Source organism: Eumetopias jubatus, unplaced genomic scaffold, assembly GCF_037043125.1.
Source record: "Eumetopias jubatus isolate StellerSeaLion01/CBP00866 unplaced genomic scaffold, mEumJub1_p1.0 scaffold_12, whole genome shotgun sequence".
In the NCBI taxonomy this organism is placed as follows: Eukaryota; Metazoa; Chordata; class Mammalia; order Carnivora; family Otariidae; genus Eumetopias; species Eumetopias jubatus.
The window spans coordinates 44202633-44228381 of NW_028274818.1; the positions used below are offsets into that span (position 1 = coordinate 44202633).

General features: G+C 40.5%; 2 protein-coding genes across 8 annotated transcripts in view; one reads left to right on the forward strand and one right to left on the reverse strand.

Moving 5' to 3' along the window:
• Positions 1-19820, forward strand: part of SMG7 (SMG7 nonsense mediated mRNA decay factor) — an 83904-nt gene extending 64084 nt beyond the window's left edge. For 2 of the 6 annotated variants that reach the window (XM_028121485.2, XM_088016788.1), the window contains 14 exons: positions 1453-1615; positions 2162-2318; positions 3388-3458; positions 4687-4747; positions 7471-7590; positions 8445-8871; positions 10875-11019; positions 11505-11884; positions 12510-12881; positions 15746-15826; positions 16324-16483; positions 17390-17560; positions 17680-17825; positions 18437-19820. In XM_028121485.2, coding sequence (XP_027977286.1) covers positions 1453-1615; positions 2162-2318; positions 3388-3458; positions 4687-4747; positions 7471-7590; positions 8445-8871; positions 10875-11019; positions 11505-11884; positions 12510-12881; positions 15746-15826; positions 16324-16483; positions 17390-17560; positions 17680-17825; positions 18437-18550 — 2568 coding nt within the window. In that variant the 3' untranslated portion in view covers positions 18551-19820. Of the gene's footprint in view, positions 1-1452; positions 1616-2161; positions 2319-3387; positions 3459-4686; positions 4748-7470; positions 7591-8444; positions 8872-10874; positions 11020-11504; positions 11885-12509; positions 12882-13653; positions 13804-15745; positions 15827-16323; positions 16484-17389; positions 17561-17679; positions 17826-18436 lie in introns of all 6 variants that reach the window. The other 4 variants (XM_088016792.1, XM_028121488.2, XM_088016790.1 and 1 more) reach the window with 4 other exon arrangements.
• A 2083-nt stretch (positions 19821-21903) lies between these two features.
• NCF2 (neutrophil cytosolic factor 2) overlaps positions 21904-25749 on the reverse strand; it is a 29611-nt gene continuing 25765 nt past the window's right edge. For both annotated transcript variants that reach the window (XM_028121491.2, XM_028121492.2), the window contains 2 exons: positions 24921-25098; positions 21904-22385 (listed from right to left, as the gene is read on the reverse strand). In XM_028121491.2, the coding sequence (XP_027977292.1) occupies positions 22273-22385; positions 24921-25098 (291 nt within the window). In that variant the 3' untranslated portion in view covers positions 21904-22272. The remainder of the gene's footprint in view (positions 22386-24920; positions 25099-25749) is intronic.

Sequence of the window (25749 nt, forward strand, 5' to 3'; positions counted from 1 at the left end):
CAAGCTAATATTCTCATTTTATGCCAGTATTATGTATTTGTGTAAATGGTCAGTTTATTTAAAAGGTTGGATGTAGAGATTGAAGGAGAACTTCTATGGGAGAAATCTGAAGAAGAGATACAATTTCAGGATGTTTTACAAAAGAAAGGAAAGAAAAATGCTTGATGCCTTTGGAAAAGGAATAAGCATTCTAGATATATATACTGGAATGGCACATGGCAAGGAGGCTGAGAGAGAGAGTAGTTTAAGTGGAATTGAATTGTACTTTTCTGCCATGATAATGTAAAAGACCTTGCTAATAGAATCATAAAACTTACTCTGGATATTTCAGATTCTTTATATAAATAGAAAAAAAAAATCTTTGGAGCTGGACAAAGGCAGCTCTAAATTTCTGAGATGGTAGGATCTCCTCACTGCTGGTAGAACTGTAATTAAGGTTATCTGTTTCCCACCGTAAGGCTAGTGACAGTGAATCCCCACTTGTATCCATTTCCTGAGAGGGAAGGAGGTTGGCTCTAGGTTAAGTGTAGGGTGAAGCCAGGATATCATCTCTAGTAGCTATCAGTTGGTTAGGACTTGCGTTTGGAAAATATTTTATATGGGAATAAGCTAAAATTACTGCAAATGCTAAGGTAGAAGGGTGATTAAGTTGAGGCCACAGCTGAGAGCATAGTAAGTGATTTCTTTCTTATAATAACCTGGTTAGCAGGTTGCTATGAACAACACGTAGTTATTAAGTAAAAGAAATTTAATGATGAAGATCATGCATGTGCTTTTCTAAAAGGGGAAAATGTCAGTGTTATAATTTGTAGAAGTTGCCTATAACACATTATTGTTTTAGTATATTATTTACCCTGTGTTCCAAAGTAGGTTCTTGCTATCTGCCTCATTTATAAGTAAGTTTCTTTAACTGTGTCAAGCCTTTGAAAGAGTAAACTTTATGACAAATTTTGGAAATCATACTTTATGTATAACTTATTTACGTATGACCAACAGTTCAAAAACATTTTTTAGTCTTTTAGTTTGAAATTTTCCTTTTTACTGTGTACATCTTCTTTCTAGTCATTGGTTCCAACTTAATATTTTACTATGTATGCATTTCTTAGAAAACCACTTCTGATGGATTAAGATGTATACATTTATTAACTGATGCCCAAAACTTTTTCCTCATCATATTAAAAAATATGCAGTGTCTCAGGGAAAAGTATTGTGAAAAACAGCTCAAAGAGCTCTGTGGTGTCTGGGCTAATTCTTTTCAAGGCAAAGAGTCAGTATGAGAAACATCAGACCCCCTCAGACTCGATTAAAAAGCCTGGGATTAAGGGTGGAGACATTTACTCATCCATAGCTCTGTTAGTCATGTGGCTAAATGCAGACCACCAGTTTAATTCTTGTGTGGAAAGTGGCTTCTGTTCTTGATAATGTATGCAGTATTTCTCTTGTCTTTTACAGAGGCTGCTATTCCAAAAAGCTTTCAACTCTCAGCAGTTAGTTCATGTCACTGTCATTAACCTGTTTCAACTTCATCACCTTCGTGACTTTAGCAATGAAACGGAGCAGCATAGTTACAGCCAAGATGAGCAGCTGTGTTGGACACAGTTGCTGGCCCTCTTTAGTAAGTATTAAATCATTTACTCTTCTTCAGAAAGCATAATCTAGGCATTTTCATCATTGTAACAGAGTACTAGTGACATATGAAAATGTGTCCTATATGTCCTACTATTGAATCAGGAGGCCTAAATCCCAAGTTCTATCCTTTTATCTACTCACATTCCCCTCATCAACTATATCTGTAACATCTTTTATTTAAGATTTCATTTACTTATTTGACAGAGAGAGAGAGAGAGAGAGCGCACAAGCAGGGGGAGCAGCAGAGGGAGAGGGAGAGAAGGCAGCTCCCCCGCTGAGCAGGGAGCCCGATGCGGGGCTCTATCCCAGGACCCTGGGATCATGACCTGAGCTGAAGGCAGACGCTTAACGACTGAGCCACCCAGGCACCCCTGTAACATTTTTAATATGGGGAAAAATGCCTTTTTAGAAAAAAGCTATGAGGTATTTGTGTTAAGTAGGCTACAGCATAAGGCTCATAATGATAGTTTAATTTGGACTGGTACATAGTTTCAAATATCTTATGCTTTCTAAATACATTTTTTTCTTTAAGTGTCTTTTCTTGGCATCCTGTGCAAGTGCCCTCTCCAGAACAAGTCTCAGGAGGAGTCCTACAATGCCTATCCCCTTCCTGCAGTCAAGGTCTCCATGGACTGGCTGAGACTCAGACCCAGGGTCTTTCAGGAGGCAGTGGTGGATGAAAGACAGTAGTAAGTGTCTTATAATTTCATACTAGCTTATGTGCTTTGTTTGTTTGATATTCATAGATGTGTAGAAACTGCTTCCTAAAACACAGCATTTGAACAATGGAAGACTTTGTATTTTCCACCTACTCTCTGGAAATTGAACTGAAGACATCTTTGTGTGCTTTTCATTTATTTGTTTGAATTTCTCATGTGAGGCACAATCTTAAGGATTTCTGGCTCCCTGTTTGTCCCTTCCCCCCCCCCCCCGGCTGCCATCATGGGGAAAAAGCATTTTTCACATTTCAAGGTGAAATTGAAGTAAAACCACTTTGTTTCTTACCTATTACAATATGCTCCAATTTTCTGTTTAGAAGTTGAAGAGAAGTGATTTTTTACTTTTTTCCATTATTTCTGTTTGATACTGTTGATACTACCCTAGAGTAACACCCGATTTGAGTTGTATTTGCTTGTTTTGAGCATAGAAGGTTGGAAATTATTTTGGCTCTCACCGTTTTCTCTGTAATCTCTACTCAGAATAATTCTGATGTTTCTTAGGAGCTTTTGATTTTACGGTGACAAATGAAAGCTTTCAGTTTACCTTGATATTTTAACAATATGTGGATTTTTTTTGTATCATAAAGAAAAAGGCATATTCTGGAATAGAGAATGTAATTTGTCTATGGTGTACCCAGACCCTGTCACAGATTAAGAACTAGCAGTGGGTTCCATAACTGATAATGAATGTGACAGCTCTATCAAAACATAGTATGTTGTTTCTCTAGTCAGTGTGTTCTCAGTAAGTATCAATTATCAGTGTTTAAAACTAACAAATTATTTTCACTAATTGTTAAATTAAGAGCCTGGGAAATGATCTACAGTAGTAGGTCTCTGTTGTACAAATTTGACCCTTCTTGTGTATCTTTTATCTAGACATCTTTGAAAATAGGTTTTAGGAAATCATACAGCCTTTAAAATGCTGAAGCCAGGGGAAAAATACATAACGTCTAGGCCCTTAGATAACATTGTCATGGCTTATTGGTGTTCTGGTTTTCTCTGTTTTAAACAAAGTCTGAAATGTCTCTTTAATTTACAGCATTTGGCCCTGGCTAATTTCTCTTCTAAATAGTTTCCATCCCCATGAAGAGGATCTTTCAAGTACTAATGGTAAGGGCTACCTTAATGTTATATTGTTGACATTGTTCTGTATCACTAATACTAGGCTTAAGGCCAAAGAAAAAACAGGCTTTTGTTAAGTGTTTGACTTTAAGTTCAGTATCTCAGAAGTGACTTCGAACTCTATACTCATCATGATTATAAGAGGATGGAAGTAGAGGTAATGTTCTTCCAGTTCTTCCAGCAGCATATTCTCCTATTTAGCTACATTTGAATAGGAGTCCAAAGAGTGCAATACCTTTAAATTCTTTCTGTCTTCTTCCCTTCCTCCTCATTCTTACTATTTTTTTTTAAAGGAACTAATGTGAACAGCATTACTCTGTTAAAGTAATACCTGCTTATTATAGAACATCTGGGACATTCAAACATTAAGAACAGGAGTAACCCATGGTTCTCTCATACAAAGATACTTTGTGCTATTCACATGATAGTGTATTTCTTGGGACATTTTTCTTATGTGTACATACACCTGCCTGTGATTGATATCTGATACAGCTTCGGGCCTGCTTTTGAAAGTTAACATTATATTGCTAGCATTTTCCTTTGCCATTTAAACATTTTGAAACATGATTTTTACTGGCAGCATGATAATTCTGCCCTGTGGATATGCCATCATGTATTTAATCATTGTCTATTTGCTTTAAAATTTTCCCCATTATAAATAATTCTGTACTGAACAATCTATAGTTGACTCCTTTCTGATTATTTTACTCCTATCAGATCAGTGCTTCTCAAGCGTTAATTTGCAAATGCATCACCTGGGATTTTGTTAAAATGCAGTTTATGATTCAGTAGGTTTGGGATAGTGCCTAAGATTCTGCGTTTCTTACAAGCTCCTGGGTGATGTTGGTGTTGTTATTCAACACTTTGAGTAACTAGGAGATAATCTAAACAATGGGATTACTGGATCTGAGGCTATGAATTTTTAAGGCTGCTAGGGAAAAAAGGTCCCATCGGCTCCATCCTCCTTAGCATTGAGTAGTGGGTAAGTAGTAGGGGACAGTGTCAAGGGTCCAGAGGCAACCTGCAGGAATTTGATAAATGAATTCTGTTACCAGGATTACTGTAGAGAAGAGCAGAGAACTCTGAGCATTATAGATAGCGTTTTTTTTTTTCTGTATAGAAGATTGTCATTTTCTTCATTTAGTGGACAACATTCTGCTGATTAACAGTTTTTAAATTAAAATGTTTACAAATCTTGCTTTCTGCCTTTCTGTAGCTACACCACTTCCAGAGGAGTTTGAGTTACAAGGATTCTTGGCTTTGAGACCTTCTTTCAGGTAGGTGGCAGCCGAATGAGGTTTATTTCATTACCAGTGATTACAGTATTAAAATGGGAAATCAGGCTTGGGTGTAGAAGAACCTTTGATTTATCCCAACTTTGTCTTATTTTCCTAACAGCAACTAAAAGCAGAAGTTTTTGATATGAAATGGATTTGTATATGTCATGTGTTTACCTGCTGTGTAATACAGTACTAAGTGCTTTTACAAATATGGGGGAAAGGAAAGAAAAAGAAAATTGCTTCTCCCAAGTGATTTATATACTGGATTTTTTTTTAATAGTTTTATACTTTGTTGAAATTAGAGGGGAAGTCTCAAAAATGGAAACTAAATGTAAACCAAAGGATATTGCTTGACATTTTTCATATCAATAAAGATGATAAAATAGTTTGTTTTTATAGTCATTCTTGTCTCTTCTCCTCCTTTCAGAGGAATAACTTTATTCCTTTTCAAGTGTAACTCTTTCATCTGTGTCCTTGATCCTACCCCTTCTTGCCCCCCTACCTGTTACCCTCTCTCTGTTGTATTTCCAGTATCTTTTTATTTTTTTAACAAGCAGTTACTTCGTTTTAGTAGCCTAGTAACATTCAGGTATACCTTTTCTTTTTAAAAGAATTCACAACCCCATTTTTCTCTGATGTTGCCCTTTCTCTTCATCATCAGACTTCTTAAAAGGGTAGTTAGTGTGTGACCCTGCTTCACTCCCAGTCATTTCTCAGCCTCCTGCAACTTAAACTATTAGTGCCTTCCTGGTGACCAACTCCATTGACTTTGTAATTTTCATCCTGTTCAGTTTTCTCTGGCATTGAGTCTATTGATCCCATTCCTTCATGAAGCCTCCTTTTTCTCAGCTCTGCCATCATATTCCATCTCTTTCACTTTCTTCTGTACCACATGCCTCAGAGTATTATCCTCCAGAGGTCTTTCCTACCCTTCCCTTCCCACCTTCTGCATTCTCCCTGGTGATCAGATCCATCCTTTTGTCTTGAGCTTTCATCTCTTGGATAGTAAGTCCAAAATTTTCAGTTCTGACTTTTTTTTTGGAGTTTGGACTCCTATTTTAACCATCTGATATCTCTTACACATTTCAAACTTCAGTGTGACCCAAAAGGGCTCTTATTTTCCTATCTGGTCAGCAAAAAATGATCTTTCTATATTTATCTGTGTGCCATTAACCACCTACATGAACTCTAAAAAAAAAAAAGAAAAATCCTTATTTCCATTAATCTTTCTCACCAAGTCTTTGTAAATCTGTGTTTAAAATGCCTTTTAGATCCAACTCCTCCCATTTATTTCCGTTTAGTTTCAGGGTTTTGTCACCATTAACCTGGAGTATAAAAAACTTCCTAACCAACCTCCCTACTAAGAGTCCCTCTCCTTCTTTAGGTCATTTCTGCCATGCTTCCATAATTATATTTTAAATATAGACCTGTTAATGTCCCATTACTGATAAAAAAGAATTCAATTCAATCACCCCCAGTAGTTCCAATATCTTTTTTATTTTTATTTTTTTATTTTATTTTATTTTTTTTAAAGATTTTATTTATTTATTTGAGAGAGAGAATGAGAGAGAGAGCGAGCACATGAGAGAGGGGAGGGTCAGAGGGAGAAGCAGACTCCCCGCCAAGCAGGGAACCTGATGTGGGACTCGATCCCAGGACTCCAGGATCATGACCTGAGCCCAAGGCAGTCGCTTAACCAACTGAGCCACCCAGGCACCCTCCACTATCTTTTTTAGCTTCATGTCCAAGTGCTTGATTTTTCAACCATATTTTCTGCCACCTCCACCCTCCTTTCCCCTAATACTTAACATACTATACATCCACTGTGTCCTATTCTTGAGTAACTATTTTTATTCCTCCAAGACTTTGTTTATGCTATGCCTGGAACAGTCCGTTTTCCTCTTCTGCCCTTCCCTTACCAACCTGTATGTACTTGCCACACCTGTCAAAGCCTAGCTCCGGTAACACTCTGTGAAGCCTTTTCAGAGCTTATCAGAAGGAACAAGCCCTCCTATTATTACTATGCTTATTCTTTGCATAGTTTTTATTGTAATACTCATCAAATTGATTCATAGTCCCTTATTTCATCTTTATGATGGAGACTATTTCTCTTTCTCATTTATTTTTGTGTATTCGGCATCTAGCCTACTACCTGGCAATGTTTAGATACTTTTTAAAAAAATACTGCATTTAATGGGGAGAAATCTGAAAAATCCTTATTTTTTTCAGGTTGATTTACCTTTCTAATGTCAATGAGATTTTTGCTCGATATACTTGGTGATATGTATACATTTTTCTGATTTAGGGCCACCTAAAGTGCATAGATTAGCAGTTTGTTAGAATAGGCATACTTAGAGACCCCTAGCATTTCAATGGTCATTTCAAACAAATTACACAGAATACAAGGTAAGTGTTAATGAAAACTTTTACAGTAAAATTATCTTTCCTAATAAAATACTGTGATTTATTTGAGCTCCTCATTTAGAAAGAAAAATTTAAGTAAAAGTATGTTAATGTAATGAATTTGCAGGTTGTCTTTTTTGCTTTGTTTCATTGTACTTCAAATCTTTGGGAGCTTATATTGAAATGCAGTTGATTACATCAAGTAGCTAGCCTGTATAGAAAAATCTGAAACCATTGCAGTTAAATAGGTGAACTTGGTTGCCTGTGAAATATCTTTCAAAGTTTAATTTTGGATAATTTGCTTATATCAATTTTAGGAACTTGGATTTTTCCAAAGGCCACCAGGGTATTACAGGAGACAAAGAAGGTCAGCAACGACAAATACGGCAGCAGCGCTTGATCTCTATAGGCAAATGGATCGCCGATAATCAGCCAAGGTATTTCTCATCAGATACACTTACACACCTCACATGTGTTTCAGGCTCTGGCATAATGCTATTGATTATAAACTCTTCAGTTAAAATGTTGGTAACACAATATCAAATTACCCTGGTGATCCTAAGTATACTCCATTTAATCTCTGTTCTCCCTATTACACTGCCTAGTGTAGAGAAATAGGCTTTGTCTCCCTTGTTAATCATGAGCTTCTGTCCTAATTTATAAACATCTGTGCAAATCTAACTAAATGGTATGTTCACGATTATGGTGATTTGTATTGACGGGCGTGGTGGTCAGTTTCAGTTAGGACAGCTCAGAGTCAGTTAAGTTTCTAGTTCTGCCACTTCCCTAGGTGTGTGTCCTTAGGATCTCCCCAGTTGATTATAACCTTCCCAAAGTCAGTAACTGTTTCATATTAATTTCTCTCAATCCTCATATTAATTTCTATATTCAGGCTACTGTAAGCACTTAAATGGTTGCATGTTTGAATGAACTTAGTCCTTCTGAGCTCTAGTTTTTACACCTATAAATGAGGAATTACAGATTGCCACTTCAAGGGCCTAGTCTAGTGCCTTGTACTTAAGACATGCTCAGTAAATGTAGCTGTAATTAGTAGAAGACATTAAAAGGGCATGGGAATGTGTTGTGGGGATGCTAAGCAATTATGAGAATCTAAATTTTTCTGTAACACTTTTTAGGTTATATAAAAATAGATATGTTATACTGTGATACCCGACTGTTTTCAAGTCTTTGGGACCGGGGATGTACTGACTGTTGGGTCCAGACTCAGTTCCATTGTTAGTGTTTTTTAGGTTAATGGTTTTCATATATGGATTTATTTTTACTTTTTTAGGCTGATTCAGTGTGAAAATGAGGTAGGGAAATTGTTGTTTATCACAGAAATCCCAGAGTTAATACTGGAAGACCCCAGTGAAGCCAAAGAGAACCTCATTCTGCAAGAACCATCCATGATAGAGTCACTGGCTTCGGATGGGAACCCAGGACTAAAATCAGTGCTGTCCACGGGCCGTAATCTAAGCAACAGCTGTGACCCAGGAGAGAAACCAATGGTCACCTTCAAAGAGAACATTAAGCCGCGAGAAGTGAACAGAGACCAAGGAAGAAGTTTTCCTCCCAAAGAGGTGAGAAGGGACTGTAGCAAAGGAATTACTGTAACTAAGAATGATGGAAAGAAGGACAACAGCAAGAGGAAAACAGAAACCAAGAAATGCATCTTAGAAAAGTTACAGGAAACAGGAAAGCAGAGTGTGGCAGTGCAGGTAAGCTGTATTTAAACTATAATGCAGGTAGAGGAAGGCTCACACAAAAGGCAAGATTTTCATTTTGTTCCTAAAGCCTTGAGAATTGGCTCTTCTGGAAGCTTGAATGCGTTCTTTGAATGCCACACAGTAAGGTCACGTAAGAGCTATGGTAGGTGGCTACTCCATCAGTTCTTGGAAATTGTAATGTGAGTAAAAAAAAAAAAAACTCAACCTGATTTGACATTTTTATCAATCCTCTCCAATTGAAGTGGTTTGAAATGACCAGTTGCAGACCTATTAACTACGTGAAGAGTTCTATTTTCTTTGGAAAGTGTAACTGCCATTTGTTAATGTTCTATTGGGAAATTTGGGGTCTTTTATAGATCCAATAGAACCAAGAATATATTAAGGCTTACAATTTTTTGTTTTTTTTTAGTTCACTATAAGAAATAAACGATATTCTTGGGAAAAGACAAGGCTCTTTTTCTTGGCATTTATACCTGTCCCAGCCAGTAGCATTGTATTACTTCAGTGTTATCCTGACTCATGGGAATTTGTAAAATAAGAATTTAAGTCTCTTGCTGGGAAAAGGTAAACACTGCTCAATTATTTGTGACTTTGTTTTTCTTAAACCTTTCCAAAGAGATACAGACGATTACATATAAACAGAAAAGGTCTTTGCTCTGTGCTGGTTTCATTTATACCATATATGTTTGAACAAAGACCTAAGTAGCCATTTGATTTGTTAGCACATTTTAGCAAATGTATTTGTTTGCAGTAGGCATGAGGACCCTTATTGAAGTCTGCTTGCAAATTAATAGTGCCTTCAGGGTATTTCACCTACAGAGTTTTTTTGGGAAACAGAGAAATAACATAATAGTTACATTTTAAGATTAATAGTAGGGGGAGAAACAGAGAAAAACATGGTAGAAATTGAGAAAAGGCATGGGGAGAGAGAGGTGCTGGGGAAAAGCAAAGAACAAACCAAATGAACTATAAAGCCAAAGGGCCAGTGTTTTAGGGATGAGTCCAGTATTTTCCTGCCTGCTCTGCCTCCGTTCTCTGCAACTGCCTCCCAGCAAGGGCCAGACTGAAAGTCTCCTTTCTGGTCTCTCTTCCCTCTTAAATCTGCTTCTAGATGATTAAAGAAAGCCTGGCAGGAGTCAGTATATTACCACTCTCTGTACCTCATCCTAAGGTCTCTGTAAATGTCACCTGTTTTCCTTCATTTTGAGCAACCCATATGACATCATATTCTCTGTAGCTCATTGTGTAGGATCTAGGGGCCTGCTCCTTACTGCTGAAAGTATCCTTATTTATTCTAAAGGGGTGTCAGCCTTGCAGGTGGATACCTGACTGGTATGCTTAAGGCTGCCCAGATGAAATTAAACTGAGGGCCAAAGTATCTCCCCTGTGGGTTAATAATCATCGTTATTAATTCATAATTCATGTATGTTGTTTAATGAATTCAAGTATAAAGGGCGCTGGGGTCCATAATAGGTGGTATAAGATTACAGGCAAGTTTCGGGGCACCTGGGTGGCTCAGTCATTAAGCATCTGCCTTCAGCTCAGGTCATGGTCCCAGGGTCCTGGTATCGAGCCCCGCATCAGGTTGCCTGCTTCTCCCTTTCCCACTCCCCTTGCTTGTGTTCCCTCTCTCGCTGTGTCTCTCTCTGTCAAATAAATAAAATCTTTAAAAAAAAAGAAATTATAGGCAAGTTTTTTAACCTGTTGGCGAGACGTGTCTCATTTGTAAAACAGATGAACTCTCAGGTCCTTTCCGTATTTAGTATTTTTATGATCTTGTGAAAGGAAAATAGTTACGCTAGTAAAACTAAGCCCTTATATCTTTTATTGACAATTAAATAATTTATTTTGATTTTCCCATTTTTAATTTAGGTAAATTTAAATACCTTCATAAGCTTTTTTGTGTGTGGACATAATGGGGTTCTTAGAGTAGGTGCTTCTTTCTGACACATTTGAGTTTCAGATTATTATAGTTTTGCTTCTGTTGGTCATAGGTAAAATCCCAGACAGAACTAAGAAAGACTCCAGTGTCTGAAGCCAGGAAAACACCTGTAACTCAAACCCCAAGTCAAGCAAGTAACTCCCAGTTCATCCCCATTCATCACCCTGGAGCCTTCCCTCCTCTTCCCAGCCGGCCAGGTAAATACACATTTTATACTTTGTTCTACTTAATCTCATCTGTGTATGAGTTTCTGCTTGTTAATTGAATAATTTACAGTCTACTGGAGTTATATTACTAAACCGTAATGTTAAAAGGTAGAAGGAAGTTCTCTTTTCTCTAATGCTTATGAAGTTATTTTTGAGCCAGTTCTCTAGTTTATATACAAATGCATGTTTGTTATCATGGCAGAATTCCCATCACTAAACTTGGCGTTAAGAAACCACCTTTGGAATACTCCAGTTGCTTCAGTGGATAGAAATAGCAGCCACTACTCTAATTTAATTCTTGAAATCAAGTTAAAGATTGATGCTTGATCAGTCTCACTTGATGGTTGCTCCCTGTTTTTTATAATTTATTAGAGGACCTCCTCTCTACCCTACCCCATGTCCCCCTCAGATGACTTATTTTTGTCTTTTGCTAAGTGCCTTTAGAACTAAAGCTGCTGTGTTCTTCTATTTTGAAGGGTTCCCGCCCCCCACATATGTTATTCCCCCTCCTGTGGCATTTTCTATGGGCTCAGGTTACACCTTCCCAGCTGGTGTTTCTGTCCCAGGAACCTTTCTTCAGCCTACAGCTCACTCTCCAGCAGGAAACCAGGTGCAAGCTGGGAAACAGTCCCACATTCCTTACAGCCAGCAACGGCCCTCTGGACCAGGGCCAATGAACCAGGGACCTCAACAACCACAGCCACCTTCCCAGCAACCCCTTACATCTTTACCAGCTCAGCCAACAGCACAGTCTACAAGCCAGTTGCAGGTTCAAGCTCTAGCTCAGCAACAATCCCCCACAAAAGCTGTGCCGGCTTTGGGGAAAAGCCCTCCTCACCACTCTGGATTCCAGCAGGTAAGTTACAGTTGTGTGTACTCTGCGGCTGAAATGAGGAGGGAAGGCTGAAATTATTCAGTGTTTGATTCATTAGAAATACTGGTTAAGCTTTCAGATGCTTTTGCTTTGTAAGGATTATGGGAATGCAAAAATATTCTCTTTGCTGTTGAGGCAATTTCAAATGTGTTCCTTTCTCTTGTAAAGGATAATAGATCTTAAGTACCATTCTTTGCTGCTACTTCTTGTCAGCGTTGTACAAAGGACTTTGTATAAATAATTCTCTCCTATTTGAACATTAACTGCAGAGGGGAAATAGAATCATAATCTTGATGAGGTGTTAAGGATAGGACACCATTCTTAAAACTGTTGTCAACCCCACGGCACTTGAGGCAGGAAGGGGGAACACACACACACACTCATTTGTTCATTAAATCTCATAAATAATTGAATCGAAAGGGAACGTGAGTTCCGTGCCCATCATCTATTCCCAGAGAGCTCTATGTATTGAAAAACCTAAAGGGTAAAGGACTGCTGACTTCCATTGGTTGTAAAATCTCTCAAGTTCATTCTTTGATTTCCTGAGTATTGAATGTAACATTGCATTTTATCCTAGTCCTGATGACAAGCATCTCTGATTTTTCAGTATCAACAGGCAGATGCCTCCAAACAGCTGTGGAATCCCCCTCAGGTTCAAGGCCCATTAGGGAAAATTATGCCTGTGAAACAGCCCTACTACCTTCAGTCCCAAGACCCCATAAAACTGTTTGAGCCGTCACTGCAACCTCCTGTAATGCAGCAGCAGCCTCTAGAGAAAAAAATGAAGCCTTTTCCCATGGAGCCATATAACCATAATCCCTCAGAAGTCAAGGTCCCGGAATTCTACTGGGATTCTTCTTACAGCATGGCCGATAACAGAGCTGTAATGGCACAGCCAGCAAATATGGACCGCAGAGGCAAACGGTCACCAGGAGTCTTCCGTCCAGAGCAGGATCCTGTGCCCAGGATGCCATTTGAGGTGTGTGTCCTTTCCTGTCACCAGGCACAGCGGAGAGAGGTCCGGGGCTGCATATCTTTTGAATTTCTCAAGTAGACGTTTATAAAGGCCACTCTGACCCATTAGTGCTACAGCGTGCTGCTGACTAACTGGTGTGGCTCTTGGCCTCCTCCTCACAATTGCACAGCCCGATTGGATCTGGGGGAGCTGAGGAATCCCGTTACTGATGTGGAACTGTGATGGCCTGGCAGAGAGATGGTGCGGAAATCTCTATCACAGCATGTTAGAGAATTCTGAAACAAAGCTCCTCTCAGTTGGGCTGAATCATCTAAGTTTAAAAATAGGTTTACTGCGTATTGAAACAAATTGCTTTCTGAGAGGAACAAAGTCAGCCAGTTATCTTTGATAGTGGAGTTCCCCTTCCTTTCTCTCTTTATTCATGAGAAACAGGTGTGTCTATAATTTTTTAAAAGAGCTGTTTCTCTGTTAGCCCAGGATATGCTAATAACCCTTTTGCTGCACCGCATTGTTTTACTCACAGGCCGCATTAACCTCTTATGTTCGGTTCCATGTTTGTCAGTGTTTCTTGCTGCTTTTGTTGTCTTGATCTTTTGCGCCCTTGTCCTTGTGTCACTTTACTTGTGTTTCAGAGCCTTTTCTTCTTTGCTTAATACTGTCTGCGGTAATTCTTCTCCTTGACTTGAGTTGCTTTTATCCCCCTAATCATGCTACTTACTCCTTTGTGCTTTTGTCATGCCTTATTGCATCTCACTGTGATCCTTTCTGTCACTAGGACCCCAAGAGCTCCCCTCTGCTTCCTCCGGACCTGTTAAAGAGTCTGGCTGCCTTGGAGGAAGAGGAAGAGCTGATTTTTTCTAACCCTCCTGATCTTTACCCAGCTCTGCTGGGGCCTCTCGCCTCTCTTCCTGGACGGAACCTCTTTGTATGTATTTGACATAATTCCTCTTGCTCTAACCCCAGCTTCTTTCCTGAGATTTTGGAGTCCTTGAAATAGATGATTTCTTTTTTCTGGAGCTTTCCTTCTTTACAGAATTGTACCATTTATTTCCTTACTGCCCAGACTAACCGTCAAATGGTAGTAGAACATGGGAAAACATTTCTGACGCCACAGTTGTAAAGCTCAGAGTCATAGCTTTGTTATATGTGTTATCCAGAAGCATCCTTCAGGGCTGGTCACACAGGATGCAAACCTGGCAAATTAACTTACGTTTTAGGTGGCACTTCCATCTAAACCCAGGAATTTCAAAGATCGTTTGATCTTGCTCAGGAGCAGTGGATTTTTCTTCATGTACTCAAAATATGAAATGAAATACATTCTAGATTTCTTAGTGACATTATTGAACGGTATGTGGCTCTTTTCTGTTTGGGTAACTGAGAGCCCGGATCTAAATTCAGAGCAAGATTCATAAACAGAATGAGTAAAAATGAAAAGAATTCTATTTATAAACATTGTTGGAGTGCCGTAGGTGAGTGAATACAGAGATAAATAACTAGGATGACATGAAATAAAGTCTTAAGTATTGATTAGTGGTGTCTTTTAAAAATAGTCCTGTGGAAATCACTCTGCATTTCAGAGGATGGCCGTTTTGTATTCTCGTCAATATTTATATAATATTTTGCTGAGGTGGGGGAACATGAAAAGACATAATGCTGTGAAGTTTCCCCCCTCCCTTCACTCCATCTTAACAAAACATAAAACAATTCTGAATTTTACTTTTTTGCTGTTTCTTTTTCATAAGTATGAGACAAAAAAAAAACATCCATAAGATTAGAATTAGGAGAAGTAAAACTGTATGGCTCTCATGACAGAAGCTGCCATCCCTGGCACTTGAAGTTCCATCAGAATTTGCCTGGGTGAGTGGCCAGAGAGACGTCCCACTTTTTCACCCAAGTTAGAGAACTAAAAGATCCCCTAGAAACTTAAACTACGAGAGCACAGTGACAGCACCTCAGGGTTGTGGAAAACCTAACTGTGAAACTGTTGGCTCCCTGTGTTTGCCTTTCTTGCCGCCTCTCTACTGGTGTGGCTTGAGGGCTTGAGGGCCCCAGGGGCATCTGTCCACTCCTTTCCTCCTCCCTGACTTCCTGCAGTGCTTGCCCCTCCTCCTCCGTCTGGGTGGGACAGTGGGCGGGGAGGGGAGTGGTTTAGGGTTTTTTTTTTTTATGTTTACAAAAAAAACCTTAACTGTAATCCTTTCTGTATTTAACATTGTTAATGATATAATGTGTGTGAAAGTGCTTTGCATGTAGTAGGTGTTTAGTAAATGCTTTGTTGACCCAACTACTCAGTGACAGTGAGCTTCAGAGATTCAGCTTTTTTTCCTGGTAATTTTCTTAAGGCCAGTAAATGTTAGGTTCAACTTCAGCAACTATTTTAATATATACCACAAATAGAGCTGCTTAGGAACCATGTTGACAAAACCAGTTCCATTGTCAAATGGATTTGAAAGGCTTTAAGTCATTAATGTGAGTGTTTTAAAAATTGGGGGAAAATGCCACATCAGCTCAGCATTTTGTTTTGAGAGTATTTTAAATGCAACTCTTAATAAGGGTATTCCTGAAGGTTCCTGCTAGTAAATCACTCAGAACTGCCATTTTCCAGGGTCCCTGGTCCCTACCAGGGTATCTGTGCTAGATGAGAAGTATTGATCCAGGAGCACTGTGTCTGACTTGCACTTAGCTGGTGTCATGGTATTAACATTTAATTCACATCTTCAAAGCCTTATTCATTACATTGTACGTGATGGGTATGTACAAGTATGCTTAAATGGTGGTCTTCTACTTTGATTGTATAGTATCTTAAAGATTAATATTAAGAAAATGGAAGGCATAATTTAACTACCTTTTTTTCCGGGACTGTGAAGAAATCCTTGTTGGAGAAGCCCTCGGAACTCATGTCCCATTCCTCCTCTTTCTTGTCCCTCACCGGATTCTCTCTCAATCAGGTGGGTAGACGGTGAAGAATCCTGCTTTGTGCTTTTATAGTGGGCTAGTATATCCTTTCCCATTTTATTTCCATACCCCTATTTTTCTCTTCCTTTCTCTTCCATATATTGGTGTCTTCCAGACGTTTTATTTTATCCTCTGTCCCTCTGATTCGGTTATATGAGATACTTGTATGTTAAAAGTTTGAACCCTTTAACTTCTCATTAATATGGAAATCCTTAGGGCTCTGCCGTTCAGCCAAGTGAACTATTCATACTTCTAAATCTGGGTGGTTTACATAGAAAGAGAAAATAAAGAGTGAGGGAAAGCAAATTAAGGGAAAATGAATTTAACAGGAAAACCAAAAGAAACTGAAATAAAAGCCTTCAAAAGTTTGTCTTGTTAAGAAAAGCGTGATACACTTAAGATGCTTAAGCATCCGAGAACATGAACATTACATTTTCTTAAATCTCTTTCCTTGGAGTGAGTTTATAACTTGGTTGTCATTGTCTTTCAGGAAAGATACCCAAATAACAGTGTGTTCAATGAGGTCTATGGGAAAAACCTGACAACCAGCTCCAAAACAGAACTTAATCCTTCGCTCGCCCCCCAGGAGACATCACTGTACTCCCTCTTTGAAGGGACCCCCTGGTCTCCATCACTTCCTGCCAGTTCAGGTATTGACTAGTCTTTAAATTACAGACCTTGCATTTCCTGTTCACTCAGATTGATGATGAATTAGTATGATTTTGTGATTATAAATATGGTAGTTTTTTTTTTAAAGTAGTTTCTGAAAGAAAATAGGAAAAAAACCTGATGAGCCAGTTCACATGATAAGTGCCACTAAAAAAAACTTTTTTACAGGGGCGCCTGGGTGGCTCAGTTGGTTAAGCGACTGCCTTCGGCTCAGGTCATGATCCTGGAGTCCCAGGATCGAGTCCCGCATCGGGCTCCCTGCTCAGCAGGGAGTCTGCTTCTCCCTCTGACCCTCTCCCCCTCATGCTCTCTCTCTCTATCTCATTCTCTCTCTCAAATAAATAAATAAAATCTTTAAAAAAAAAAAAGCTTTTTTACATCCTCAATAACCAGCAGAGTTGTAAGAGAGAAAAATGTGGGTTCTGTCTTAAGATTTCCAGCTGTTCTTTCATTTTGTTTGTAGATACTCATTCTTTGCAGGAAAAGTTACACTTTTTAAAATAGAGATTTTTTTTTAATCCCTATTTTATAAATGGAGTTTGATTTAATAGTAATTCCTAAGATTAGGCAATTCTCTTTCTAGTAGAGAAGACCAGTAGATACTTACCTGAAACAGCAATGCCAAAATAGTGCATGCCCAGAATTGTCTGGTTTTGCCTTTTTTTTTTTTAAAGCAAGGACATGCCTTAGATATGTGCAGTAAGACTAGCGCATCTGGCAGAGTCCCTTTGGGGACCCTTATTCTGCCTTTCTCCCAAAGCTGCATGATTACTTTGTGTAAGTAAATTCACTTAGTAGAATTTAAGTGAGCAGATCTATAGGAAACTTCAGTTCTTGGTTTGTTTGTGAAACATCTATTAATGTCTTGTGTTGTTGCGATTTAATAGATCATTCAACACCAGCCAGCCAATCTCCTCATTCCTCTAACCCAAGCAGCCTGCCAAGCTCCCCTCCAACACACAACCATAATTCTCTTCCATTCTCCAACTTTGGACCCATTGGAACTCCAGATAACAGGGATAGGAGAACTGCAGATCGGTGGAAGACTGATAAGCCAGGTGAGGTCCAGACTTCAGGGCCTAGTGAAAGTGAAATCACTTACTCTGTCCTTCTCTGGTGTTTGGTGTTTGGCAATGACAGAACATCTTGAATTCTTCGTATCTCTTTGCATCCTTAGCCATGGGTGGGTTTGGCATTGACTATCTCTCAGCGACATCATCCTCTGAGAGCAGTTGGCATCCAGCCAGCACTCCAAGTGGCACCTGGGCAGGCCACGGCCCCTCCATGGAGGATTCCTCTGCTGTCCTCATGGAAAGCCTAAAGGTGAGTGGGTCTTAGGAACAAGAACCACAGGAGATGTCGTTCTGCTTTTGTTCCTATAAATAGCCAGGCTTATTCCTTAGGCCCTTAGAGTCGATCGATTCATAGCACATATCTAGTGAAGTCCTAGAAACATGGTCTACCTTATAAGATTGAATAGGAATTTTGTTTTTTAAATTTGTGAACTCACTAGTGATAAAGCAGTTATCTTCAAGGGGGACAGAAACAAAGCTTTTAATTGCATTGTAAGGTTAAGACAATTCTGAGTCATTTTGGAATGTTTGATTTAAGCCTTTTGTGACCAAATAAAAGACGGTATCTAATTTTAGAGATGTTTTGTTTGCCTAAAGTCTTTATAGTAAATATTTTGTGGTCCCACGTGGCCCTGAGTTTTAGTAAAAAGTATTTCACCTTTTTTGGTTTAAAATAATCTTAGTGGGAACTAACTGGTCTTGAAGACAGTCTTACAACAACTTTGTCTAATAGCTGGGTTTTTTAGGGGGCAGGGATCTTGGGACATATATGCCTTTATATTTGGTGAGGATTGAGAAGCAGATCCCTTTCAGACATCTAGGCATTTGACCCCTGCTGACAAGCTTTGGGCTGTTTTTCAGTCTATCTGGTCCAGTTCCATGATGCACCCTGGACCTTCCGCTCTGGAGCAGCTGTTAATGCAGCAGAAGCAGAAACAGCAGCGGGGACAAGGCACCATGAACCCTCCACACTGAGGCCAAAGTGGCAACCCTGGGAATGAAGGCTCCATAAACCATGGCATGTTGGGTTTGCAGGACTGGCCCATACAGTTCCCTGCAGGTGGCAGCCCTCTTTTCTGTTTCTTGCTGTTGAGAGGGTGTAAGCGTTCCACCGGCGCGCTGAGTGTGCACGAAATGTCTGCAGTGCAACAAAAAGAACAAAACCATCAGGAACTCTCCGTCCCCCTGGGGCCTTCCGGAGGGAGAGAGGAACTGCTCTTTGTCTCACTCAGTTACCTGATATCACCGCCTCTCACCTTCTCCATCGTGCATGTCCCCAGCCACTAGGGAAGTGAAAGCTGAGAAGGGGAGGCAGATGGGAGAAGCCAACGGGAACTTCTCAGTCCTTTTTTCCTCTTTGGGGAATAAAATAGGAATCCATTAATGATTGCTTTGCTGACTGAGAATGTAGTTGAAATTATTCCTGAACATCTTTTATTATTGTTATTACTCTCAGTAGTAAAATATCACACTGAATTCTTCCACACACAGATGTGCTTCTTCTAGTCAGTGTGCAGCAAGGAAAGCCGCCCTGTTCACTGCTCCTGCGAGAGGTTGGTGGTGACAGGATGGGGAAGCTGACCTCTTCAGCCAGTGGACGTGTTCCATGAGGGAGAGTCCAAGGCCTCAACTTTCACTCAGAAGGTTCTGGCAGGCCCTCCTCTGGCCTGGAGACTCCAGCAGGAAATGCCCTTCACTCTGTAGGTGCTCGAGCCCCAGTCAAGGATGCAGTGTGGGTGGTGGTGCTGGGCTGGACTGGCAGATGACTGCTGTAGGATTTTAAATTAATGTTTTTGATTCCTGTACATTTTACAGTAGCATAGCAAGCAGTCTCACAGAAGGCAGGCTGGTCCACTCGTGGCCTGACACATTTTAATAGGTAGAAGCTTTCAGTGTGGTTATTTTTTGTTTGATTGGTTTCTGTGACCCCCATCCTGCTTACCACCCATCTCTTGTCCCTACCTCCATGCCTTTCCCACCCTATGCTGTCTGCCAGTAATTGTTTCTATTCCTAATGTGTACAACATCTCGCCAAGAAGCAACAGCATGGGGTCCAGAAGTTGGGGCCCAAAAGACAGTCTGAGGAGGAAGGAAGCAGCGGCGTCTGCATAGCGCACGACGGGCCAGGCCCCTGCCCAGCTGCGCCTCCCGACCTCCACTTTCAGAGTGAAATTCAAGGCAACACGGACGCGTGTGCATCATGCACAGAAGAAAACACAACGAAGTCCGTTCTGGAAAAGGCGAAAGAGAAGAAAATAAACTTTTATTTGGTATTTATTAGAAGGAAAGAGGACTGAAAATTTTCTTGTGTAGAAACAGAAGGACAGCATTTCTGTTAGTTCCTGAAAAGTAATATTTTAAGGGGAAATTATGGAAACAATCTAAATGTCCAATTGCTGTGCTAGTGGTAAGGTCTGTTTATGGGAGGTCTGTGTGTGTGTGTGTGTGTGTGTGTACACGCGCGGGTGCGCGCACCCAGCTGCTCTCCCTGGGGGAGGGGGAGTGTGTGTGAGTGTGTGGAGTCAGTGTGGGACTTACAAACTGGAAGACAGCTGCAGAGCAAAGCACATCCAGGAGCCCCGGTTGTCACTCGAGTCTGGGCAACCCCAGCAATGGAAGGGGTGAGATTAATGCTCATTGCTCTTCAGAGACAGTGGTTGGAGCCCCGTATGCTTACATTATTGCTCTTTAAGTTTGACATGGTGTTTGGGGTTTTTTGTTTTTGTTTTGTTGTTGTTGTTTTTTTGAAAGGTGTGAAAGGGTGAAGCCCCCCCACCCAATGGCAATATGAAACCCTTTGTGCTTCTCTCCAGCCCCTTCCCTGTGTCCGCCTCTCTCCCATCCCCTCCCTTCCAAGCCTCCTTCCCCACTACCTTGACCCACTTTGTGTGTTTGAGCTCTGCATTCAGGCAGCTGCAACATTCCAGTGTTTGAGCTGTCCCTGATTCTTGCACCCTAGGCGAGCTGGCCAGGTTCACTGTCTCACTCCCGGTACTGCCCACATCCCATCTACAGCCCTGTTTCTGCATGAGAATTTGGTGTTTGGAATGTTTTCTGACTCTTGGGGCGGGGTTCCTCGCCTTATCATCCTCAATGTGGAGTAATGAGGAGGGAGGGGAGAATCTTCATCAGAAACTGGTTTTGTGTAGTAAACGTTCTCTTGTGTTTTTTTTGTTTTGTTTTGTTTTTTGTTTTGTTCTGTTTCGGTCTGTCTGTGCAAGACCTGCAGCTGCTGAAATCAGCTTTGCCTTTAATTAAACCATGTTCTCTCCAACCAGATCTGTGTGTACGTTGTTTCTTTTCTAACCTAAAAGAATATCCTACTTAGAAAAACAAGTGTTTAAACTACTTAGAAGTCATCTAGGGGAAATCAGAGATGGTCAGAAATTGAATATGCTTCAGGGTTATTTATGCTTTCAGTAGCATTCCAAACCAGTGTGCATTATTATAGAAAGGGATGGGTGAAAGAAACTGTCAAAATTATTTTATCTAATGAATAAAGATGGGCTTATGCAAAGAAGTTAACAACCCTCCATTTTTATCCCTATTTTTACTGTCAGTGGGACAGTGCAGAGATGGTTTCTCTTTCTGGTCTATAAACATCATGAAGTCTGATTAGCCCCAACGGTAATTAGTGTTCTTAGCTTTGAGGTTGCGTTTCTTTGAATTGTGTCCAAAATTTCCAGTGGTAGCCTGCCGGGCCTGCAGCGGCGGGTTGGAGGTCAGTGCCACGGCCTGCCGGTTTGTGTGTTCACTCTGGTCAGCAAGCCTATCACTTCTGTGTTGATTGCATCTACACATCATTTCCTAACTGCTTTTCACAAGCACCTGCACACTTGAGTGGTTACAAAGCCATACATACTGTACAAGGAGGAGAGAGGGAGGGAAATGAAGGCAAGGTTCTAAGGTCTAGTATTTAACCCCAAGTTAACCCTAAAAAATCAAGCCATTTGGTTAAGTGATAACCAAAATAAAACCATAGCATTCTCTCATGTATATTAGCATAGTCCATATTATAAAACGTTAACTAACAAACAGGATAGTCCTGACCAAGTGGCTTCCTGAATGGGGCTTCTTTACATCACATACTCAGTATTCCTGAGAAGGCATGAAGGGGTGGGATTCTAGTATTTTAATTCTCTATGGAATTGAAAACTAAGTCTAGGTTCTGTTTAAGCAATGAGACTTACAATAGAGGAAAGTTATTTTTGTGTGTGTCTGCCATCTGAATTACCTGTAAATTTACTTCAGGCTCGAGGAGTCTGTGACTGTCGTGGTACCGGAATAGGGGTACTTAACACTTCAGCCTTGGGCCTGTACTCGGTGTCTTGTTTTTGTAAGTTTTTATTGAGGTACCACATCCAGAAGTGCACCAATAGTAAGCGTACAGCTCAGTGAACTTTTACAAAGTGAACACATTTGGGTAGCCAGCACTCCGAGCAAGAAACATTATCAGTACCCTAGAAGACCCCTTCATGTCCTTCCAGATACTTCCACTCACTCCATCCCACCCGCCAGGGTCATCATCATGATAAGTTCTCCCATCATTGTGTGATGGGTTAAATTTTCAGTGGGAAAAGTGGACTAGTTAACACTTCCAAACAGTGATGTCTCCCTACAGTGTACTGCAGGGGCATGCTTAAACCTCACAAATGATTATAGTTACTTTTCTCCAACTTTGTAGGTTATGGAACATCCTAGACTCCTCTAGGAGAGCTTTCCGAATCTGTAGTTGCATGTTCTTCAACAAACGCTTTGGGGAAAATGCCAATCTTCCCTTTGCACTCTCCTTCCAGCCAGTCTTCATTCACTGATAAAAAGAAACGTATACATCAATTTTTAAAACCAATATGGGAGAATTATCTCATCTGGATATGCCACACAGATCTTTGGCAGTCCTTCACCCCCAATTGTGATAACAGGGAAAAGTCCATATCGGAAAGTGATTTGAGGGAAAAGTGAACATACGACTTCCACCATCTTACTGATTTCTGTCTTAATATATAACGGAGGAGTAAAATACAGAAAACCAATTAGATTTTTCAAAAAACTGCCAGAACAAAAAAAAAAGGTGAAAGAAATTGAATAAATCTTGAGATAGGATTTTTTTTATAACAGTTTTACCTGATCACTGTTAGTAATCTTTATTCTGACTACATGCCATTAATTAAATACCTTAATCTTTGGGGCACATGGGTGGCTCAGTCGGTTAAGCATCCAACTCTTGATTGCAGCTCAGGTCATAATCTCAGGGTTGTGAGATAGAGCCTTGTGTCGGGCTCTGCGCTGAACATGGAGCCTGCTTAAAATTCTCTCTCTCCGGGACACCTGGGTGGCTTAGTTCTTTAAGCGTTTGCCTTTGGTTTAGGTCATGATCCCAGGACCCTGGAATCAAGTCCCACATCAGGCTCCCTCTGCCTGTCACTCCCCCTGCTTGTGCTCTCTCTCTCGCTCTCTCACAAATAAATAAATACAATCTTTAAAAAAAAAAAAAAAGATTCTCTCCTCTCCCTCTGCACCTACCCCTGTTCACTCTCAAATTAAAAAAATAGTTGATCTTTGAACAACACAAGTTTGAACTGTGAGGATCCACTTACATACAGATCCTTTGTTACAGCACAGTGCTGTAAAAGTATTTTCCTTACGATTTTTTTCTTTTTAAGATTGATTTAGAAAGAGAGCATGAGCCGGGGGAGGGGGGTGGGGGAGGGAGAGAAATCTAGGAGACTCCCTGCAGAGCATGGAGCCCCGAGACAGGGCTAGATCCCAGGACCCTGAGATCATGATCTGAGTTGAAATCAAGAGTCAGACACAAAAGGAATATGCCACCTTTTTTCTCTCCACATCTATCCAGAAGGTTTTTCTATGTGTGTTCTAGTTTTTATCTCATCCCACCCATCCCCAAACAAAGGGGACAGTGGAGCTGGTTGGTTGATATTGACACTTAAAAAATGGTGCTGGGAGTTACTAAGCCCTACTGACCCCTGTCAGAAGACAGGCACTGCCAGGGTACCCTGCTTCTTTATTTCATTACTCATATTTTTAGTTAATTGCCAGACAATTGTATACTCTCTACCCCCATTAACTTTAAAATCTCATTTCTTCATCTTTTGGATGGTAATGGAATTTGTTTTCACTACTCTGCATTGCTAATGCACGTTTCTGCTGTTTGAACAACGCTTTTTTTTTTTTTTTTTAAGATTTTATTTATTAGAGCATGAGCGGGGGAGAGGGAGAAGCAGACTCCTCACTGAGCAGGGAGCCCAGTGCGGGCCTCAATCCCAGGAACCCAGGATCATGGCCTGAGTGGAAGGCAGACGCTTACCCGACTGAGCCAACCAGGTGCCCCTGAACAAAGCTTTTGATGGGACTCTTGTTTTGAAGTAGAGAAATAAGATTATGTCAAACTGTGAGTTAGAATTAGTGCTTCTCGGGCGCCTGGGTGGCTCAGTTCGTTAAGTGACTGCCTTCGGCTCAGGTCATGATCCTGGAGTCCCGGGATCGAGTCCCACATCGGGCTCCCTGCTCAGCAGGGTGTCTGCTTCTCCCTCTGACCCTCTTCCCTCTCGTGCTCTCTATCTTTCATTCTCTCTCTCTCTCTCTCTCTCTCTCTCTCTCTCTCTCTCTCGAATAAATAAAAATAAAATCTTTAAAAAAAAAAAAGAATTAGTGCTTCTCTCTGTCAGAAGATCAGCATCACACTGGAAGCCTGTTAGAAATGCAAATTTGAGGCCCCACCCCAGACCTGAATCAGAATCTCTGGTTGCTGGGCCTGTGAATTTTATTTAATTTTCGAACCGGTGCTTGGGCATACTGAAGTTTGAGAAGCACTAAATTAGAACTCTACTTAAAATACTGTTTCAATTTGTAGTGTGTTTGATTACTAACAGGATGAGGAAGGTCACCAGAGACACAAAGCAATGTCGAGTAGCTTCTTTTAAGGCAAAATTTATGCACTCCTTCCCTCATCTTCAAAAAGTACATCAGTTCAGAGAACTGGGGTTTATAGGAAAGTATCCTATGGCTTGGTGCAAAGGCAAAATGATGCCAGCCACCTTCCAGTTGGCTTACTCTGGGAACGAGAATGCATGCCTTCCAAAACACAGCTATTTTTAATGATCAAAACGTCAGCTGAGTCTGTCATTTGTTGCTTCCCTGCCCATTGGAGAAACAGATGGAAAGGCTGAGCCCTCTGTTCTGCTCCCTCCAGCTGAAAGCTAGGAAGGAGATTGAAACCACTGGCTAAAGTTTGGCTTGTAGGTTATTAATGTTTCTCCCTCTCTTCCCTTGAACTTATTGCTGCTCACATGGAAATTAGTTTCTATGATCCAGGAGTAGTACTTACCCATTGATATAATCTGGATTATGTCCCCTTCCTGAAACTCCAGGTCTTCCGGCTGGGTGGCTTCGTAACTGAAGAGTGCTACCACTTGGCCTCCTTCCTTAAGCTGAGGTTCTGTTGTCTGGTTTTTAGCTTCAGATTTTTCACTTTCCTTGGGTTCATCTGGAAAGCCTTGGTCACCCTGAAATAATAAAAGGCCTGTTAGTTTCCTCAACTTTTTGGCCAGTGAACGTTGAGCATCACTAAAGGAATCTGTGAAATGTCAATGTAGCACCTGGGATATAAACTCACAAAGGCCAAGTCTGTGATCAGTCCCTAGCATAGACCTAATGTGTACTTTAGGAATATAGGACGGTTGGATAAATGAACCCAAAAGGTCTGCAGGACCATAGATAGTCTTAAAATCTTACAGAAACCTTAGCGTAATCCTGAAAAAGGTAGAATAGGTACTACTGTTACTTCTTTGCAGGTGGAAAAACAGAGACGGAGTCACAAGTAAGCGACAGAACCCAAAGTCAAACCTGGGTTTCTAACTCTGAATCCAACACCCTCTCCCCAGCACCCACAATACTAGGGACCTCGTTAGAAACCTACTGAATAATAAACTCGCTGCATGTGGGGCCCAGCAATCTGCATTTTAACAAGCCCTCTAGGCGAGTCTCATACCTGCTAAAGTTTGAAAAACCCTGCAGAGCGCCATACCGTCTTTCTAACGCCATGAAAAAAGGCCTTGCTTTCTGATATTTGTAACTACACATCTTAGTTACCATTGTGGTCATTTTTCATCCACAAATATTGAAAAGAAGAAGGGTACAGTTTCTAGGGATGTGAA